The sequence below is a fragment of the Brienomyrus brachyistius genome, unplaced genomic scaffold (genome assembly GCF_023856365.1).
Source record: "Brienomyrus brachyistius isolate T26 unplaced genomic scaffold, BBRACH_0.4 scaffold75, whole genome shotgun sequence".
Taxonomy (NCBI): domain Eukaryota; kingdom Metazoa; phylum Chordata; class Actinopteri; order Osteoglossiformes; family Mormyridae; genus Brienomyrus; species Brienomyrus brachyistius.
In genome coordinates this window covers 526,952-545,696 of record NW_026042350.1, presented here as the reverse complement: position 1 = coordinate 545,696, position 18,745 = coordinate 526,952, and the positions used below count along the sequence as shown (strand labels likewise).

Below are 18,745 nucleotides of genomic sequence, written 5' to 3'. Positions count from 1 at the left end.
AGAACAACATTACGAAAGGTGTCATACAAACTAGCTGGGGGTTGAAAGGTGATGGAGGATATAGGGTGGATGGAGAAGAACTGGTATTGCAGCGAAGTTCGAGAGAACTGGAAACCCCAAAAGGAAAATCCAGCCCACCCCTACGCTGCAAGCTCACTGTGCGTGAAATTCACAGTAAGCATCACCGTAATAACTACACCCCCCTCCCCCCCAAGCTGTCATAGCCCATTTCCCTCCTTGTCTCCATGTCTGTCCCTCAGATGTCCGCCTGTCTTCTCTCCCTGCCACTGTTGACAAGCAGCTGGGACCCGAGTCACGCCCACCCCCGACACGGCCTGGGACACAGACAGCCATTCAGAGAGACCCGCCTCGCCCCTCATCTGCAGGATGGCCGCATTCCTTACCAGGCTTCTTCGCTGTCTCTGCCGCTTGCTTGCACAACTCGGTCGACCTCTACATCACAATTATAATGTTTTCTCTCTTTAATTTGAAACACCCCACCCCACGCACAAACACACATACACACATCCCTTATTCAACACAGAACATCCGCCTGGAACACTGATGATGTCAGTTAAGAGGCGTTACAGCTCTCAAGACCATGATTATTCACGGGTGGGGGGGGGGAATTCTGTTCTGTGAAATTCTTGGCCATATTCATAGTGTTCTCGTTGTCCCATTATGGAGTTTCACATTTTATACCGAAAACTTGAGCAGTCATGGGACTCTGGAGTTGTTGTATTGCCACGGAATCCAGGTCAAAACAAGTCATCCCTGCAGAACATGGTTACATGACCCACGGAGATGGTGCCATTGAGGTTCTCTCGACAGTGCTCGTTCGGAGAGAGCCCTTAGCACACGGTCCGATTTCCACCGGGGATTAACACTGCAGAGCCAACAGAGCAGGTCCAATGTGGACAGAAACACATCCAAGCCTTCCTGTGGTTAATTTAGCCAGATGACATGACGATTGTGACACAGCACATTCAAGTAAGCGGCCGAGAACGGGAATTACACCACGCAGGGTCACGCGCTAACATCGACACGTCTGTGAAGTCAAGGCAGACCCCAGGAAGAGTAGATAAACAACCAAAGTGAATGGCAGTGTATTTGTGTATGCCGGGGGGGGGGGGGGGGGATATCGAGGGAGAGACCCTAGAAGAATGGGGTTACAGAGTACAGACTCTTTTATTGAGACAGGGTGAGGAATAATTAATTACACTAGAAAGAGTTAGCGGGAAATCGCCACAAAGATAAAAATGCCGGTGTGTGTGCGTGTATGTGTGTGTGCGTACACAGCTGTCAGCTCAAGGCTGGGGCACTAAGGAATGCCGGCATTCCTCTGCTATTCTGCCACAGCTCGGGTGTTAATGAACTCCCGGTTATCGGGCTGTGACATTGCCGTACTGTGGCCAGCGTTCCCAGCTCACGCCTGTGAGAAATTCTACACCGTTACTTTCACCTGGTCTTCACGGTCATAGTATGGGGGTCAGGCCCCCTGGATAAAACGTTGCGTTAAACTGAAACTGTTCATCTTTTCTGAGCACCTGATGTCTGACACGTCATGTACCACTCCCCCCTCCTCCCCCATGCTCAGCCCCCTGGGAAATTTCTGCTGTGGGTACAGGACAGGTGTGGCTAAGTTAGTAAGCAAGAGCAGTGGAGAATTCCGGGGCTGAAAGTTTCACGTCTGTGTTTGTTGTGTAGTACTTAAGGAAAAGAATGGGGCAGGAGCAATACTGAACCAAGCAAATACCATTAAAACAGGAGAAACAGACAACCAGAAGGGACAAACACCCCTTTTTATCAGACTTCTCTAAAATTCCAACCAGCAACCCTAATAAGGACAAGATGTGGTACGTCGGCCTTTCCGCAGCAAGCAGGAACTTCCTGTGCTCTAGACCCGGTGCTCAAAGGGCATCCACGTGTGGTTGATTAAAAACACATGATGAATAATTTGGATTCAAAGCCCTGATTCAGTACAACCCCCCACCACCATTCAAGCTAAATTGAGAACCGTCTGTTCATACCCACAATGCACTGCAGAACTTCAATCAGGCCGCTGGAAAAGTCTGGATAGTAAACGATTCTACATGACTAACCCTGAAAGAAATGTATATTTAACGATGATAATTCTTTTTTTCCGGTGATGATAATTAAATAACATTTCCTTGAAACTAGGTTGCCCCGCGACATAAACACGTGCTAAATTAAGGTCGTCTTGATTTCATCTGATTTTAATTAGAAAATCGAACCTCGTTCATGTGACATTTCTTAGTAATTTGCACAGATGTTATTTGGGATGGTGCGACGCTGTGCTGGGTCCCACCGAGCTTTCTGGGTCACAGGATCACTGGGTGCGATTTTGGCAAAGGAAAGAATCGGGGGGGGGGGGGTCGGCATGTCACATCGGGGCACCGTGCGACACCATAAAGTCCAGACTCCATTAACACATTGATACACATTTCCATTTAATTATACAAAGTATCATTTTAATTATATTTCTTCTGAGCCAAAAGTGGAATTAAATATTGGCCTAAGATTCAGATGATAGTGTATTAAATTATTAACTTATTGTAGCCTATGTCTGTGTCGGATCTAATCCATACGTGTTAGTGCGGCACGGATACTCCAAAAAAAAAAACACTTCTGTAGAAGTCACTGTACCGTTTTAATCAACCAAGGTCTCGGATGTTTGCTTGGACAAGCCCAGATTTGTCCAAGTGGCGTGACGGATCGCCGCTGCGGCTCCATAAGCCGCCATAGAAAAGCCGGTCCTTGAACGGACCGAGCAGATAGTTGCCGGGCTGCCAGCCGCGGTCGGCCTCGGCGGAAGGAAAGGAAAGGAAAGGATGCAAGTTAAGCGAAATGCCGAGATACGAGGCGAGGAAATGCTAACACAGCCGGACAGCTGCTTTAAAACAAATACAGCACATTATGGCCGGAAGAGCGAGCGTGTTCTGTGCGTTTATTACTAGCCTTCCCAAGAAACTAAGAAACTCATTAACATAATTCAGATCTGGTTTTCTGTAGTAGCGACATTTTATGTAAAAAAATTCCCTAACTTCTCTGACCAAAGTTTGACAGCTCCTCACCATTTCTCATTACCGACAATCTTTCCACCCTGGCAATTGGAAAACAGCTTGACAGCCTCGCCAACGTGTACGCAGATAAAATATCCTATTAATACGGTGACATGAAAACAGGGGAATCCACACAGGTATAAGAAGGGGGATATACCGCCCCTGACCGACAGTGTGTGCACGGCAACGCGCTTTGATCATCTACACACATCCTGCTCCTTTAGACATCAGGCTCCCTGGATCGCATCATTTACGCAGACAAGCGCATGCAAGGTCAGTCCAGCCTTTAGTCCAGTAATCTGACGTCGGGACGACTGATCACTAGAGACACACCGACACTAAGCTATCTCATACATGCAATCTCTGTCACACATGCGTGCGTATAAACACTCTCACACACTCACACTCCCTCCCACACACATTCCCGATCAATCTCACACACACACACACACACACACACACACACACACACACACACACACACACACACACACTCACACTATTCTGCGAGCGGACTTACTTCTGTTTCTCTGTAGGGTGGAATTCCAACAAGGCAAAAAGCAACTCCATTCATTGGACAGCTGGAATTGTTTTGCAGGGAAAAAGTAGAGTTTGTAGTAATGCCGATGAGTTTATAATTACATAGAAAGAAAAAACGCGATCACTATTTTATGAATAAAAGAATGCTGCAATTAACTCGAGAGTTTAACCTGAGGCGATGCCAGGTAGAGAAGCACTCGCCTCTCCGGCTTCCTTCCTGCAAAACCCCCTTTTCCGTTTCCAACTCTTTACGATAACGGACTTTAGCAGCCTCAGAATAAATCCTTTTTTCACCCCCACCTCCGTTAAACTGAATCAGACTACATAGGGGCGCGCTGCGTAAATCCGTCCGTCCAGCTGCGCCTCTCCAGCCGCTATATCCCCTCCTCCCGGTCCCGGAGGCGCAGGTCCTGCCGTACAGGAGGCTCCTAGTAGCTCCCTCCGGTTTCCCCCCTTAATGCGCCTCTGTACGGCAAACGTGACGCGTGGTCACAGGGGGAGTGCCCGCAGGGTGGCCAAGAGCGAGTAAATAACCCTATCACACACAGGGAACAAATAAACATTAATTAAAAATAAAACGAGAAAACGCGAAAATACGAAGAAAGGGAAAAAGCGATCCGGGGAATCATCGGGGGGAAATGGTTGAAGAGGACAACGTAACGAACATTTTTTAGAAATACAAGCGGAAAACCAGATCTTAGTCTGAATAGCTGGATGACAGCGGAATTGTGCTGCATTAAAGCTACCAAATTTTACATTTGACTTAATAAAACAGCAGTTCGCTTTTACAGTGTGCATAGGCTGCGATGTTGGTGCGTTAACGCACTGTGCAAACGATTAATAATACACAACTAATAGTTTATCCTTGTCTTGAATGAACAGCGTCTGGCGGTAATACTAAAAACATCCTTTCATTCGTAAGCACAAATGCATGTAAAAAAACATGATTTGAAACACAAGTAGTGGTGGTTCTAGACCATTTCAATTTCAACTCGGACAGACTGGGGCTAGTTGTTTTGTTGGGGGGGGGGGGGGTGCAGATGCATTTGACCCTAATGTCCTCCAAAAATTACTGCTAGCAAAAGACAATTTTGAAAACAAGTCATTTATGCAATGCTTTGCAGTCACATTTGACTATTTTAACATATATGTAACTCACTCTGACTTCTTGTTTAGATTGTCTTGCTTGATTATTTTTCTTAACTTCGCTTTTCACCAACTGAAACGACTCGACCACCCAACGCACCCGCGTTAAAGAATGTGCTTACATTTGTGTTTCGTCTCTTCACAGTGCACAAAATTTTATCCCACATATATAAATGTAAATAATAATAATAACAATAATTATACATTTACTTCAGACCCAAGTAGCTTGTGTATTTATGGGGGGCACATGGGGTGGGACGGCATGCATGCTATCTGGGGGGCAATTGGTTCCCCCTGCCCCAGAATACAAGAATTGTCCTGGGTGAACGCATGTACAATGTAAGGAAAATCATGTTTACATAGGTCTATTGTCATGATCCGCTCGTCCGATCCTCCTGTGTGCCACGCCCACTACGTTACCTCGTGTTTATTCCCGATTGTGATCACCAGTTGTCGGTTATTCTAGACTTGTGCTGTGCATATCAGTCCGCGTCTGAGTCAGTTCCCCAGATCCGTCATTGATGCTTGCGTTGCTCCGTGTGTTTTTTGCCTGCCTGCCCGCCCGATGGACCGTGAACATCACACCTATATCTGCTGTGTAACGTGAAGGAATATGAGGAATGGCGGCAGAATAAACCGTCAGCTGCAAGGAGACTGGGGGCAGCCATACTGGGACAGAGCAAGAGGGACCAGCAAACGGGCCCCTGGAAGCGGGGTGGGGCGGCAGCATTAAGGAACAGGGCTCGATTCAGGCATATGCAAACTAGGCAGCTGCCTAGGGGCCAATGGGTGCAAAGGGGCCCAGACAAAGGAATGAGTAAAAACTCAAATTCCTATATATCATTTATAAATAAGAATAATTACACAATATGTACAATTATAAAAAACAAAACCATATACAGTAAAACCTCGGATTGCGAGCACAATTCGTTCCGGAAACATGGTCGTAATCCAAAGCACTCGTATATCAAAACGAATTTTCAGATGATTCTTACCACAACCCAAAAATTGTATGGTGGTGCAGTGGTTAGCACTGTTACCTCACACCTCTGGGACCTGGGTTCGAGTTTCCGCCTGGGTCACATGTGTGCGGAGTTTGCATGTTCTCCCCGTGTCGTCGTGGGGTTTCCTCCGGGTACTCCGGTTTCCCCCCACAGTCCAAAAACATGCTGAGGTTAATTGGAGTTGCTAAATTGCCCATAGGTGTGCATGTGTTGGCTCACTGGAATCTTTTTCTTTTTGTGCGACTTTTACAAGGAACCTATCCAATGACAGCCGCTTTTGCCTCCTTTTCGATTTTGCGGAAATGTGGACATTGCCCAGGACCCGTGAATTACCTCCCAAGTAGAGCTTTACCTAGGGCCCCTGAAAAGGTTGAGCCTGCCCTCCAGAGGAGCACTCTGCTTAAATGGAGTAAAGAGTCAGGGCTAAACTCTTTGGTCCTGGAAATCTTTTAATCAACTTAACAAAGTTTTGTGACTCCTGCTACATTTATCGGTGGAAACCAGTAAGGGGATATGGAGGTTGTCCAAACCCCCGTCTGTTTGAAATCTCCAGTTCATCTTACGCAACATGGGAGTTACTCTAGGGCACAACAGCAAAGCCCAAGTGGAATCTGGAGAGATTATGATCAGAAATGTCAGCACAGATCCTTCTCCACACTGGCTGACCTCTCACACCTCGATATTTGGGCTCTGGGTATACAGCGGCCTTACGTTGCCCACACTAAACACCAGCCATGGCCCCTGGGAACGGTACTAGTCCTTTTGGGCTCATGTGTCTTGGCCTGTGCGTCACCCGCTCCCTGATAAGATCCCGCATGGATCCTCACAGCAGCTCCTGCAGGCGTAGCCCTGTGAGGAGGCCTCACAGCTCCCAGCACAGAGATATCTGGTCTCCCCCCCCCCTCCAGTCCTTCCCCAGTACCTCCCTGCTAATAGAGTGTGGTCGCCGACCAAAATGGAGGCTGAATTATTAACGAGGAGCGAGAGCTGGACGTCCACGGAGCCCAGCCCCGGTGTGTGTGTGTTACGTTTATATTACATTTTGGGGTCTAAATGTCCCACGCAATGGAATAAAAACCTGTCATTTTGACGTCCTGGGGACCATTTTTCAGGTTCCCACAAAAATCTGTGAACGCCCCCAACCCAGACCAATTCAATTATGTTCCAGATTTATTAGGGCCCCTGTCACTCAGCCATCATAACTTTCTCCCCCTTTGCAGCAGCCCTGTGCCCAGGGTTCGAGAGGTGGTCTCCCTTCTAGCCACAACACAGGGGTGGGGGGGAGCGATTGTGAACCCACATGCTCACCCACCCTTTCATGTTGCATATGACGAGCAGCAGCTTGCAGGCCCTCGACTCCCCCCCCCATTGACATGCCTCTGTTTAGTGCCCTTGTCTGCCTGTCCGCCATGACATGCTTCCTTTTTACTCTGCCTTTGTGCTCTCCCCGCCCCCCCCACCATTTTCCATACCCAGCCCCCTTTATCTCACTTTCAGGCGTTTGAAGTCCAGTTCGATTGCCCTGCCCGCGCCTTGGGCCCCTGTAACGGCTCCGCTTCTTCTCCCAGGACAGCTACAGTCTCCCTTTAATGCAACATCCACCCCCCCGAGCCGGACATGCCGCTGCCCCTGCTTACTCTCCCCCTCGCTCCACCACTCGCACTTCCGCTCCTGTTTGTCCAATATGACGCCTCCCCGCTCACCGTCTCCTACTCTGACGTTTCAAAAATGTTTGTTTTTCTCAAAAATACTTGGAAAATCACTCCGTCTGCGTTTATGTCTTTCGCATGGTTTTAAACTGGCCACCCCATCCCCCCACTCGCTCAACACATCAGCAGTAACTACCCAGTCGGTTGTTGGTTTGAGTCCCCCAAGAGGCTAACTGTGGTGCTTGTCTGGGGCGCCCCTACTAGGATGTCTCACCATGTTAGTGGGTTAAATACTCAAAGATTATTAGCTAAATTAAAACTTAAATTCATGCTGTCATCTCTCTCCTTCCATGCCGGGTGTATCCCGGGACAGAATCACCCTGAGGAGATTCAGACGGACTGTGCAGTTGCGGAGACGGGCTTGTCCGGTGTCCGTCATTACCGTGATTCACAGCAAGGCTGCAAATGTCACTCGCCATGGGAGTTTGTGAAATCAGGAAGCAGAATGCCAATGAGGTGAGGTGCATTAAGTTTGGTTGTGTGCCCCTTCAATGCTGAATGATGGATGCCATATGAGCCCCCCCTGCATTCCTCTGTAACGCATCACACATAAATATAATATATTTTACATTTATTTCACAGTGTAGATAAACATGTGAACCTTGAGGAGAGAGCAGAGTGTTCGATTATTATGAAAATAACAGAAGTGTGGTGGTTTGGTAGAGTGTTACCTTAGACTTAAGTCCAGGGGAGTCAAAGAAGTTGGGGGGTAACTCTGAATGTTGCCCCAGGGCCCTAGTAACAGGAGGGGGGGTCAGCCATGTGTCCACCATGTTGTTTAACACTAGGCATTTCCCAAGGGAGGGGCTAACCCTGGATTTAACCTTAGATTTCAGAATTCCTAACAACCATCCTATAACCTAACTTACTCCCCCCCTCCCCCATGTCTGGTTATACAAAACCCAAACCCCTACCACTCTGCTAGCCTCTTCATCGCCAAGCATCCCATTTTGATGTTGGTTGAGGTGGTTAAGAGTCCCCAGGCAGCCTGAACGCCAAACTGCCGTGGGAAAAGGGAGCCAATGAGATTGGGAACAGGGAGCCAATGAGACTGGGAACAGGGAGCCAATGAGATTGGGAACAGGGAGCCAATGAGATTGGGAACAGGGAGCCAATGAGATTGCTCGTATACAGGGATGCAACGCACTCTGAAATGCTCCAAAACCACACTGATACTTGTTTTGCCTTCAAAGCAGGGAAATGAGACTCACACACATGGGTCTGTTGAGGGGCGGGGCGGGGGAGGGAGGGGGGCGAGTAATCAGCTAACTGCTAAAACATACAAGCTGAATTCCCTTCTGCTTCCAAACAAAAGGACTTCAGTCCTTGAGGAGCCCCAGGTGTCCTGGTCTGTCACAGTACTCACCCTGGCCTGCAATACCACAGGTCACCAGCAGGTCACCTCAACCCCAGTGCGACACCCAATGTCTGAGCATCAGAATATCCATCGACTGACTTGGGAAGAGTTTGCCTAGCATCTGTGCCCCCCCCCCGTCACGGGTGCCAGTGGACCATTCTCTGTCAGCGGAGGCCGTGCTGAACCACGGAGTTGTGAGCTGCTTCCTTCATTCACGCATTTGCTCATGTGCCCCCTTTCTTTCAGACAGGACTTCCTGTCAGTAGCGGAAGGGGGCTGGGGGTCAGTCCATCTAACTTCCTGCCCCACCCTGCCCTGCCAGCTCTCCATTGTGCCTTGACCGCGCACATGACCCAGCTGCCAGGACAGGCCACGGCACCATTAGTCGCCCTGTATTGTCCGTCACACCTGCATCCCACCCTGGACTGAATCAAGTGCAGGTCCAGACTCCTGGTTCTGCATCTTTTCACACCGCACTGCAAAGTTGTTCAGTTTCCAGCTAATGGACAATGGATACAGGCTCTGCAGTGCACCTGTTATTCTTCAGTTAATGTTATTCTACAGCTGATGTTGTCCATCAGGAGGATGCAGAGATGAATCGCTCCCAGAAGAGTCGCACATTCTATTAGCATTTTTTCCCCCATATTCTGTTCTAACATTCTGGCTGCAGGACAACGCACAATTCCTCACTGGAAGCAGCGGGTTATTACAGTGGAGGAAGGAGGGTGCAGGGGTCTCCTCCACCTCCTTGGGGAGGGGGCCCACACTGGTGCTTCCACGCTAACTGATCTCCTCCCTCCATCCACTTCCAGTTGTGTTTTCCTTTCAGGTCTGTGTCCAGACCCGCTGGTTTGTTTTCCAACACGTCTCAACACAGGCTCTGGGAATTGATGGCGCTGATATGCATTCCCATTGCAAATGCATATCGGCAAGTGTGTAGTAAGTTCTATTATCTGTCCACTAGATGGAGACAAAACCACTGTCACCTCTATTTCCATGTAAACAGCCTCTGGATGCGAGCGGGGACGAGAGTGTGGAAGGTGCTGACACAGCACACAGATGGCCGGCAAGAAGAAGCCGGGCACCTGGAGTTTGTCGAGCGTGGGCTCAATAATTGCCCCCCCCCATGTCTCTCTCTCTCTCTCTCTCTCTCTCTCTCTCTCTCTCTCACACACGCATTCTATCAGGGGGAACTGTTGAATCTCTCGACCTCCAGGGGTGATGTATTGCAGACATGCAGCCTCTGTTGAATCATCACTGGGGGTGTGTCACTGTGCCAGTGTAGCATTCAGAATGGCAAGGGGGGGGGGGGGTCTTAAACATGTCTATCTATGTGCGTCTGTAGGCTCCTCCTCACTTATGACAGTGCTACAGGGAGCCTCCTGGAAGCCATTCACTGTGCGGTACAGATGTGAAGCTGACTACTGACTCAGGTAAACATGGCAGCTCGGTGACAAAATTCCCCGGGGTTTTCTATACAAAGCGCTGATTCACAAAAAGCACATTAAGGCGAAGATGCTGAATAAAACACCAGAAGACCTAAATATGTGCTGTATATATATATAATATAATGTGTATTACAGGCTCATCAATCTTCTCTTCCATCTCCTTGAATAAAATGGTGGTTTGGCGCCCCCTTACGTTAAAACTTGGAACAACACGCCCATCTGTGCTGCCAGCAGCAGCCTGGGCTCCTCTATGTGAGACAATGGAATAGCCCCCCCTATCCTCACTATCTCCCACAATGCCTTGCAACATGAGTCCCCCACCCATTCACTGCAGGGTCCAAAGCAGCCCCCGCCTGTTAGCTCTGGGTGTTACTCGGCCGCATCCTGCCATTGTTGTTTATTAAGCCTCTGTCTCTGCACAGCCGTAATTACCGTTACAGACAAATTACAGCCATTATGGCATTAAAGTACACAGCCAGCCGAGGGCAGAGCGAGTCGCCAGGTCCCGGAAATGCTTATCTGAAGCTAATTTAAGATCATTTAAACTTTTATTCCAGTCACCAAACACTGCTCAAGATACTATTTAAAATGGAGTGCTGTATTTATTAAACACCGCAATCTCACATCACAGTGAATACAGTCATATGTAGCGTTACGCAATTCCGGTAAAATCTACAGCCATTAAGGAAGGTCCTGTAAAATGTCTGGATGTAAGAAGTCGACTGACCTGACCCTGACCAATCACCCCCCGCCCACCCCACCCCCACTCAAGGAGAGGTCAATGGCGCCATGTTCTGGAAGCCCAACAGGACCTGTTTACTTCCTTAAGGTGCCTGTCCCACCTTCAGCCAGCAGTCTGCCCCAGACTGCTAAACACACGCACATCTACATATACAACTCCGGCTTGCACCCAGATCTGACTGAACCGTGCATGTTCACATACAGGACGATGGGCATCTCTGAGGATCCAGAACAGAACAGAAGCAGCAGACTGGGCAAGTTTCCAGTCTCCCCAGTGTTCCCAGTGCCTCTGGCTCCTCAGCTGTAAAGACTTGAGGCAGCTACCTCAACCACCACTACAGCGCTTCTGTCAGCACAGCTTACACACCCCCCCCCCACAGAAACAAAAAACAACAGAGAGAACACAAGACAGATGGAGAGACGGAGGGTGGGGAAGATCTGGGAAAGGTGTTTTTGGGCCGAGGGGGGCGTGGTACAACACACACTCAGAGTAACGGGCTCGATGATAACAGACAGAGGGGTGACATCTCTCCAGAGTGGGCTTGACAGTCCCTGCCTTGTGGAAGAGGAATGGATACATCAAATGTGTATGAAGAGCAGGCAAATTGTAGGGTGGCCAAAATGAACAAGAGTTCCTGGGGATGAACAGGGAAATGGGCGTGGTCTGCAGTGGGCGGGGCCATCACACCATGTCCGTCACCCACGACCCAATCACAAACAAGGCTTGGCACCTGATAATCCGGCCCACTGCAACCTTTCAAAGCTGCATCTCTCCAATCACTGGATCAGAGTGACATTTAAAGCTATCAGTCAATTTAGATAAAAGCATGTACTATGTGAATAATAAAAATGACAATGGACTCAATAAACTTAATGGAAAATCTGTCCATTCCAGCACTCGGCTCAGGGCCAGATGAGTTAAGGTCAGAGCGTGATGATCTGCTTTAAGTTTGGACAACGGCCCAAAAATACAGCACCAGACCTGAAACCCCCCCCCCCCCCCCTGAACGAGACCTAATCCCACGTCTGCTTCACACAGAACCAGTACGTCAGTACCAGAAAAAGAAGAATGAGGGAGCTGGTGGGTTTTTAGGACCCTGAGGAAGCATTTTGGGAATGCTGGGTTGTAGGGGTTAGGAGGACATAGCTGAAATATTACTCACTGTGCGGAGTGGAAGGGCAGGCCCAGGAGTGTGAAATCAGCAGCAGGTTGTGGATTGCGGTGAGGTGGGGTGGGTGGGGGGGGGCATAAGATTAAACCACCTGTTCCTGGCTTTCGGGCCGAAAACTACCCCCCCCCCCACCAGCCTCACAGGAATGAGCCGGTCCGCATTTTGGCCCGCCATCAGAAAGAAGGGGACACACCCCTCCCCCAGCCCAAGTTCTGACATCACCTGTCACACAGCACACACTGGGCCATGACACCAGCGGTCCTCCAGCCCGGTCCTCCAGCCCGGTCCTTACCAGCCGCGGTGTAACCGTGTTACCGTGCTAATCGAATTAATCTGCCTTTTTTATTTTCTCGCCGCTTTAACGAGAGACAGAAAAACGGAACCAGGAAGCTGATTCTGTGGTTACCGTGGATACCAAGAGCAGAGCCCCCCCTGCGGTGCCGTCAGACAGTTCTCATGCTGACCACTTCCTGGTTCGTGCCCTCCGCTCCGACCCCGGGCTGTCAGGGCTGGGGGGGGGGGCAGGCATCCAGCCACTGACCCCAGTACAGCTTGTACCCTCATCCAATCCAGCAAGCACAAGCACGCTGCCATCATATTAATGCAAATAATGATCCCTAAACTAAATTCAATGTAAATGTACAAACACTTATAAAAAGCAAATGGCCAAATGGAACATCTGGGCCGGGAGACCAAAGCCAGTAACTTACACGTGATCATTCTCTGACACGTTCTACCCATTTAGGCTCTGGAAATTTCAGGATAAAATTCTTTCTCAAAGCCGCTATCGCTCGGTCCCCATCGATAAAATCTACTGCTCATCAGAGCAGAAAAGGAGCCTCGATCCCCGACGATTAATCCCACTTGGGATACTTTTTGCGCTGAGATTTTCTTGCATATTGACTAGAACGTAACATCAGTCTCTTTTTCTTTCATTTTCTGCTGAAGAATTCATGCATTCAGTAAAATCGACAGCAGGACAGATTTTATTTTCATCAGTAGCCAAGTGACACACTGGCCCCCAGGATCATGTGTCCACACGCTTCTGTCATAAAGGTTGAAAGGGGAACCACAGTGGATACCTCTAAAGAGCTGAGTAATTCAGGTACAGAGAGTAAAAGTCCAGAACAAGATTTTCTTCCAACCAACCAGTTGAGTTGTGTACGTAGTCACACTCACTGAGTGCTCAGCTGCTTGGCTGAAACAAAATCAACCAGCTGTCAATCATCCATACCTGACAGTTCTCAATAGGTTATTTGCCTTCTCTTAGATGGGACCAATCAGAGCTGCGAAAACGGTCCCGCCCACAACCCTGTCCTAAGGCTGTCGAGTGAGGTGACCCGGTAGGCACACCCACAAGGAAACCACGCCCTCCATCTACCCAGACACCTGATGGCGGGTCCAGTGATTCCTATCCCACTGGCTTGCACTGACACGATGCAGGCTTTTTATCTTCATTTTATTACCAATCCTGCCTCTTTGTGTCCATTTCCTCTTTCGCGGGAGGAGCAGCGTGTGGCACACTGCTTAGCGGACCTCGCTCTCGGGAAACAGGAAATGAAAGCTCTGGTTTCCCGTTGTGGGCACCTGCTGCCCGCCTGGGCCTCTCTGCCGCTCGCAGTATAAAAATAAAATGGACCAGCTGGGCGTCAAGGCACTCCATTCACGGGACCAAGCGATTTTGGGGTGCAGAGCGGCCCCGTGCCGGGCCAGGGAACCTGGCAGGTCGATGGTGGCGCGGTGCAGAGTGGGGCACCCTATCGCCAAAGCGTCTGCATCCTCTGTCAACCTTCTGCGGTTCTTCTCCAGGACCCGTAGCTTTTTGAAGCGGCACGGCTTTCCTGTAAGAAGCCGCCGTTCTGTTGCGGTAATCAATACGCGCCGGCGATGTATAATTAATATGGCAGCGTACCGGGGTCCGGGGCCAAGGACCCCCTGTCATTGCCTGGGGTCCAGTTGGCGGGAAGCGATAAGAGACGCGGGTGGACAAAGGGGGCCGCGAAAGCTGTGACATCATCGCTATATGGATCAGGAATCTGTCTGCTGTCTGACTGCTCCGGCTCCCTGGAGGGGGCAGCGGAGCTGGGGGGGTGGGGGGCACCAAAGAGCCTGAGGGAGGGGTAGGGTTGTGGCGATCAATGACAGGGAGACACTTGGTGAATGCGCTGAAACAGGAGCGGGGGGGGGGGGGGGGGCGTGTTCACCTCCCACCCCATTCTTAGCGCTCGGAGGAATGTGGTGGCAGCGTCACTCATGGAGGCTGGCGGCCGAGCGGAGATGCAGCTGCTGGCAGCGTGTGCGTGTGATCCTGCGCGTCATTCTGCGTGTTTACAGGCACACCGTCACACGCCTGCCGGCACCTCTGCGCGGTCGCAGATTTTAATGGCCGCCCCTGTCGCACGGAATCACGGCCACTCCCATGCCATAACGGAGAGCGATCCAGGGCCAGCCCCCGCCAGACGGGCGGATTCCACGGTACCGGGTGCCGTGGCAACTGCACGCGGACCGATAACCGCCAGTTCGAATGACACACAAGAAATTAAGGACCTTGGAGAATGAATGACCGCGCTTCTCCTGGAGTGCAGTCATGGTTAAACTGCATGGGTGCAGACCAGGCCAAATTCTTTCTGCGGGGAGGCGTCTCCCAACACACACACACACACACACACACACACAGGTAACCGGTGTGTCACAAGCCACACAGCATGCAGTTTGTTTTGTCCTGCCATACAGTTGAGGGCAAACAAGCATGTTGAACCCTCTCCTGCTCACGCCTTCCCCCAAAATCCTGCCTCATGCTCCCCACTCACCTGGGCCATGTCTCCTGCGAGGCTCTCGTCCTTCGCTCCTAGTTGGGGGCAGGGGGCTGCGGGGGGCACAGAGGGGCAGCTGGCGTCCCGGCCATGCCCACTCAGTCGCTGCCGTCCCGTTGGGCAGCCGGCGGACACTCGTCCGGGTTCCTCTCCAGCGGCATGGCCCCCTCCCTGCCGCCCGCGCCCGCCGCTGCTGTCTCTGCGCGCGCTCTGCGTCTGACAGCTCTCTGTATCCAGCCGGAGCGTCGCCGCCGTTCCCGCCTGTACCGCCGTCACCCCTGGGGCGGGGAGGAGAAGGGAGATGGTCCTCCCGTCTTCAGAGGAGACGAGGGAGTGTGCAGGAGATATCAGCCCCTGTCTGTTTCTCTCTGTTTCGCTTCAGTCTTGTTCGCTGGGAGAGCACTGGCCCACCCGCCGCCCCTCTCTCCGTCTCTCTCTCTCTCTCGCTCGCTCGATACCCTCCCCCCCTCCCAACATGAACACAGAGCAGAATGGGAGGGAGCAGGCAGGAGGTGGGGGTTGGTGGGGGGGGGGGGTGTGCAGAGGGAAGAAGGGGGTTGGTCAGGAAATGGGGGGGGGGGGTCATGTGACTCCCAGCAGTGGTCTTGTAGGATTCTCTGACAGCTGTCCAGCTCACACCCCTGTGAAAACGTCCGTTGCCCATTGACGACCGCCGCTACAGGCCAAGTGACCATATGTCTCCTCGCTCAGTGTCATTGGCTGACAAAATGTAATCTGTTTACCTTCCCCCAAAACAGCATGTTGGGGCTTGTAGTCTAAAATCCTCTTTACATACATTTACATTCACACACGAGAATATAAAGAGCGACATGCCAGGCTGTCGCGCTCTTCTGAGGATCAGCTACCGCTTCTAACCCGCCTGGGCTTTTAGCTTTCAACTCAATAATTTTCGGATTACGAAAAAAAAAAAAAAAAATCAATCAATCATCTCTGACACTCCGCTTCTGTTTTAGAACATGCGGGAAACTAGAGGAAGGTCCCATGGTTGTATGGTGAGCGGATGAAGACATCCTCTGGCATTCCTCCCACCCCCAGGGCTCTGTGTGGCGGGAAACTCCCCCCCCCCCCCCCCCCCCAAAAACAACAGGATCTTAGAACTATGCCCATTAGTGAACTTGGCCCCCGTCTACCCGCATCCCTTCCCTACTCGAAAACTGATATTACCACGTTCCTGCTCACATTCTTCCACGTTCAAACGCACAGTGAATTTTTTGTGCAACTGGACGTCAGGGCAATTCAGGCCGAGAATCCTGCAGGATTCTTGTCTTTTGGTGAGTTTAGTCAACAGTGCAGAATTTAAGGAGACACTGTTCATGAACGATGTGCTTAAGGGCCACATTCAGGAAAGAATATGAGAGATTCCTAGATTCTAAAAACATGAGATTGCTTACTGGGCTGGTTTCTTGGGCAAATTTCCTGGCCACAGCTATTGTTAATTGGCTCAGTCCAGACCAGACTGTCTTGTGGAGACCAGGTTAGCTTGATCGCTAACAGCACATGGCCCAGAATTACCTTTCAGTAGAAAAAAAACTGTAGATACATATTATTTATTGCCTTGTTTATTACTGCTTGTACCCATGCTTGCTGTAGACAAGTTATTTCCTCCCTGGGGACCAGTAAAGTATGCCTGTCCACCTACTTATCTATCAATTATAAAATATCAACGACCAATGTTAAGCCTTCTCTTATGAAAGCCAATATATATGTAGCTTTAGGCGTGAATGGCGCTACTGCGTTTCCATGACTTTTCTCCCTGATTCCGGTAACTCCGTGGATGGGATAAAACGCTTCTCCCTGTGTTATCTGTCGTCCGCTTGAATCTAAGGAGGGCACGACCATCGACAGTAACAGCGATAAACAAAAGATCCGGAGGGACAAAAACAGCGCGGGTATTGTTGCAGCTGGAGGGTAGATTATATTATCATCGGGATATTTGACGAAATGGGACGAGCAAGGGCACTGGCACGCGGGAGGCGCACGGGCGCGTGCGATGGGAGGATGCACGTCCGGGGAGAGTGTCGTGGTTACCGTATATATTTAGACCAGAAGAGCAGAAGATCAAATTGAGTGTAGCTCAAGGATACGGGCGGTGCATGTGAACTCCAGATAATGTATCAACAAAGAGTAAACGCGGGGTCAATTTACATCACAATGGGGTGGCTGCCTCGGAGTTTAAATAACGTTCGGTCGCCAGCACCACAGCTGCGATATGCTCTGATCAGTTTCCTCTGGAGCTGGAGAAAAACCGCATGCCCTGTGAGCTTTTACTATAACTCCTCTTTAGTGTGTAGGTCTGCGTTCAGGAAGGCAAATATTATGTCCTGCTAGCAAACCAGCAGGATAAGTGATCGAAGCAAATATAGAAAAAGCATAAGAAAATTCTAATCGACAACGAAATACAAAGCATCCATACAGTCAAAACACGCCTGAATGACCGTTCGAATTTTACTAAAGCGTTTACAGCCGAACCGATTCAACTCACCCGAACAGTTCAGCTTTTTCACGTCATGGCAAAAACATTTTAAAGGCAGGTACCTAGTTTGAGGGCGCCATCTTCTTGAGAATTTGGCGCACTGCAACTGGCGAGATAATAGGGATGCTCCAATTTTAAACTGGTCTAGTATGCAATGAAATATTTTTTGAACGGAAGCTGAGGTCATATTTTAATGGTAAAATACGGACGTTTGAATAACATTCCACACTTATTTTACTCGATTTATAATGTCGTTGATACAGAAATATATTTTCTATATGCAAAAGATGTTATGGTGTGATATCACATCGAAGAACACAGGTATCCGGAGGGCAATTTTCAATTATCTCTCGAGTAGCATTAAAGTAGAACCGGAATAAATGAAATACTTACGGTACTGTGCTGACAATCCCTTCCGGGAAATTGTGAAGAAATTATTCAGCTCTTCGTCAGTGTAACTCTAATGCAGGTTATGAATGATTAGTACATAAAATACTTCTTCTAGGGGGCACCCGGATTTGAACCGGGGGCCTCTTGATCTGCAGTCAAATGCTCTACCACTGAGCTATACCCCCAATCAATTACTAGTTTTAACATAAGCTATTTTTCTTTTCAAATTGTAGTTGTTTTTTTTAATAGAATTCAATGTCATTGCATAAAGGTGCGTTTTTAATTAAAATATACAATTTGATTTTGTATTTTGCGAGATGTGAAAACGAACCATATACCACGGACCGATTCCATAGTTCCCATGGGGAGGTTTTACGTTGTCAGACGGAAATCCGGTTGCATGCAAACGTGACAGAATGAACGCTTACGTGGCGATTCAGGGATCGCGGCATCTGCGGCGGCATGACAACAGCAATGAACAGTATTGTGTATTCGATTAACAGTATCTAATTAATAATACCGTATCTATTGCGATATAACACAAATTAAAATTTAGGCGTCGCTATAACCCAGGGGGCACCCGGATTTGAACCGGGGACCTCTTGATCTGCAGTCAAATGCTCTACCACTGAGCTATACCCCCACTCCACAAATATCTCCTTCCTAAAATGATCTGATAACACCGTGGACTTCAATAGGCTGTTAATGGTTAGATATTTGTATCCTACTTATAATATTGTTTCCTTCTCGCGTATAGGGCCTATCGTCATAAGCTGGTAGAAAATACGGAAATAACATCCTAGATAATTAACGTGATTTAAGAGTAGAGTTAGACTCCATTTATGATA

General features: G+C 49.4%; 1 protein-coding gene and 2 non-coding genes across 4 annotated transcripts in view; all 3 read right to left on the bottom strand.

The window, feature by feature from the left end:
- The window catches only part of arhgap23a (Rho GTPase activating protein 23a), a 60,126-nt gene extending 44,694 nt beyond the window's left edge, over window positions 1-15,432 (bottom strand). Inside the window, exon 1 of one of the 2 annotated variants that reach the window (XM_049003194.1) lies at window positions 15,011-15,432. In XM_049003194.1, the coding sequence (XP_048859151.1) occupies window positions 15,011-15,019 (9 nt within the window). In that variant the 5' untranslated portion in view covers window positions 15,020-15,432. Of the gene's footprint in view, window positions 1-3,603; window positions 4,060-15,010 lie in introns of those variants that run through there. The other variant, XM_049003193.1, reaches the window with a different exon arrangement.
- Window positions 15,433-18,010: 2,578 nt separating this feature from the next.
- On the bottom strand, window positions 18,011-18,082 carry trnac-gca (transfer RNA cysteine (anticodon GCA)). Its single transcript has one exon. It is a non-coding gene; the product is annotated as a tRNA-Cys (tRNA).
- A 386-nt stretch (window positions 18,083-18,468) lies between these two features.
- trnac-gca (transfer RNA cysteine (anticodon GCA)) lies at window positions 18,469-18,540 on the bottom strand. Its single transcript has one exon. It is a non-coding gene; the product is annotated as a tRNA-Cys (tRNA).
- Between the last annotated feature and the right edge of the window lie 205 nt (window positions 18,541-18,745).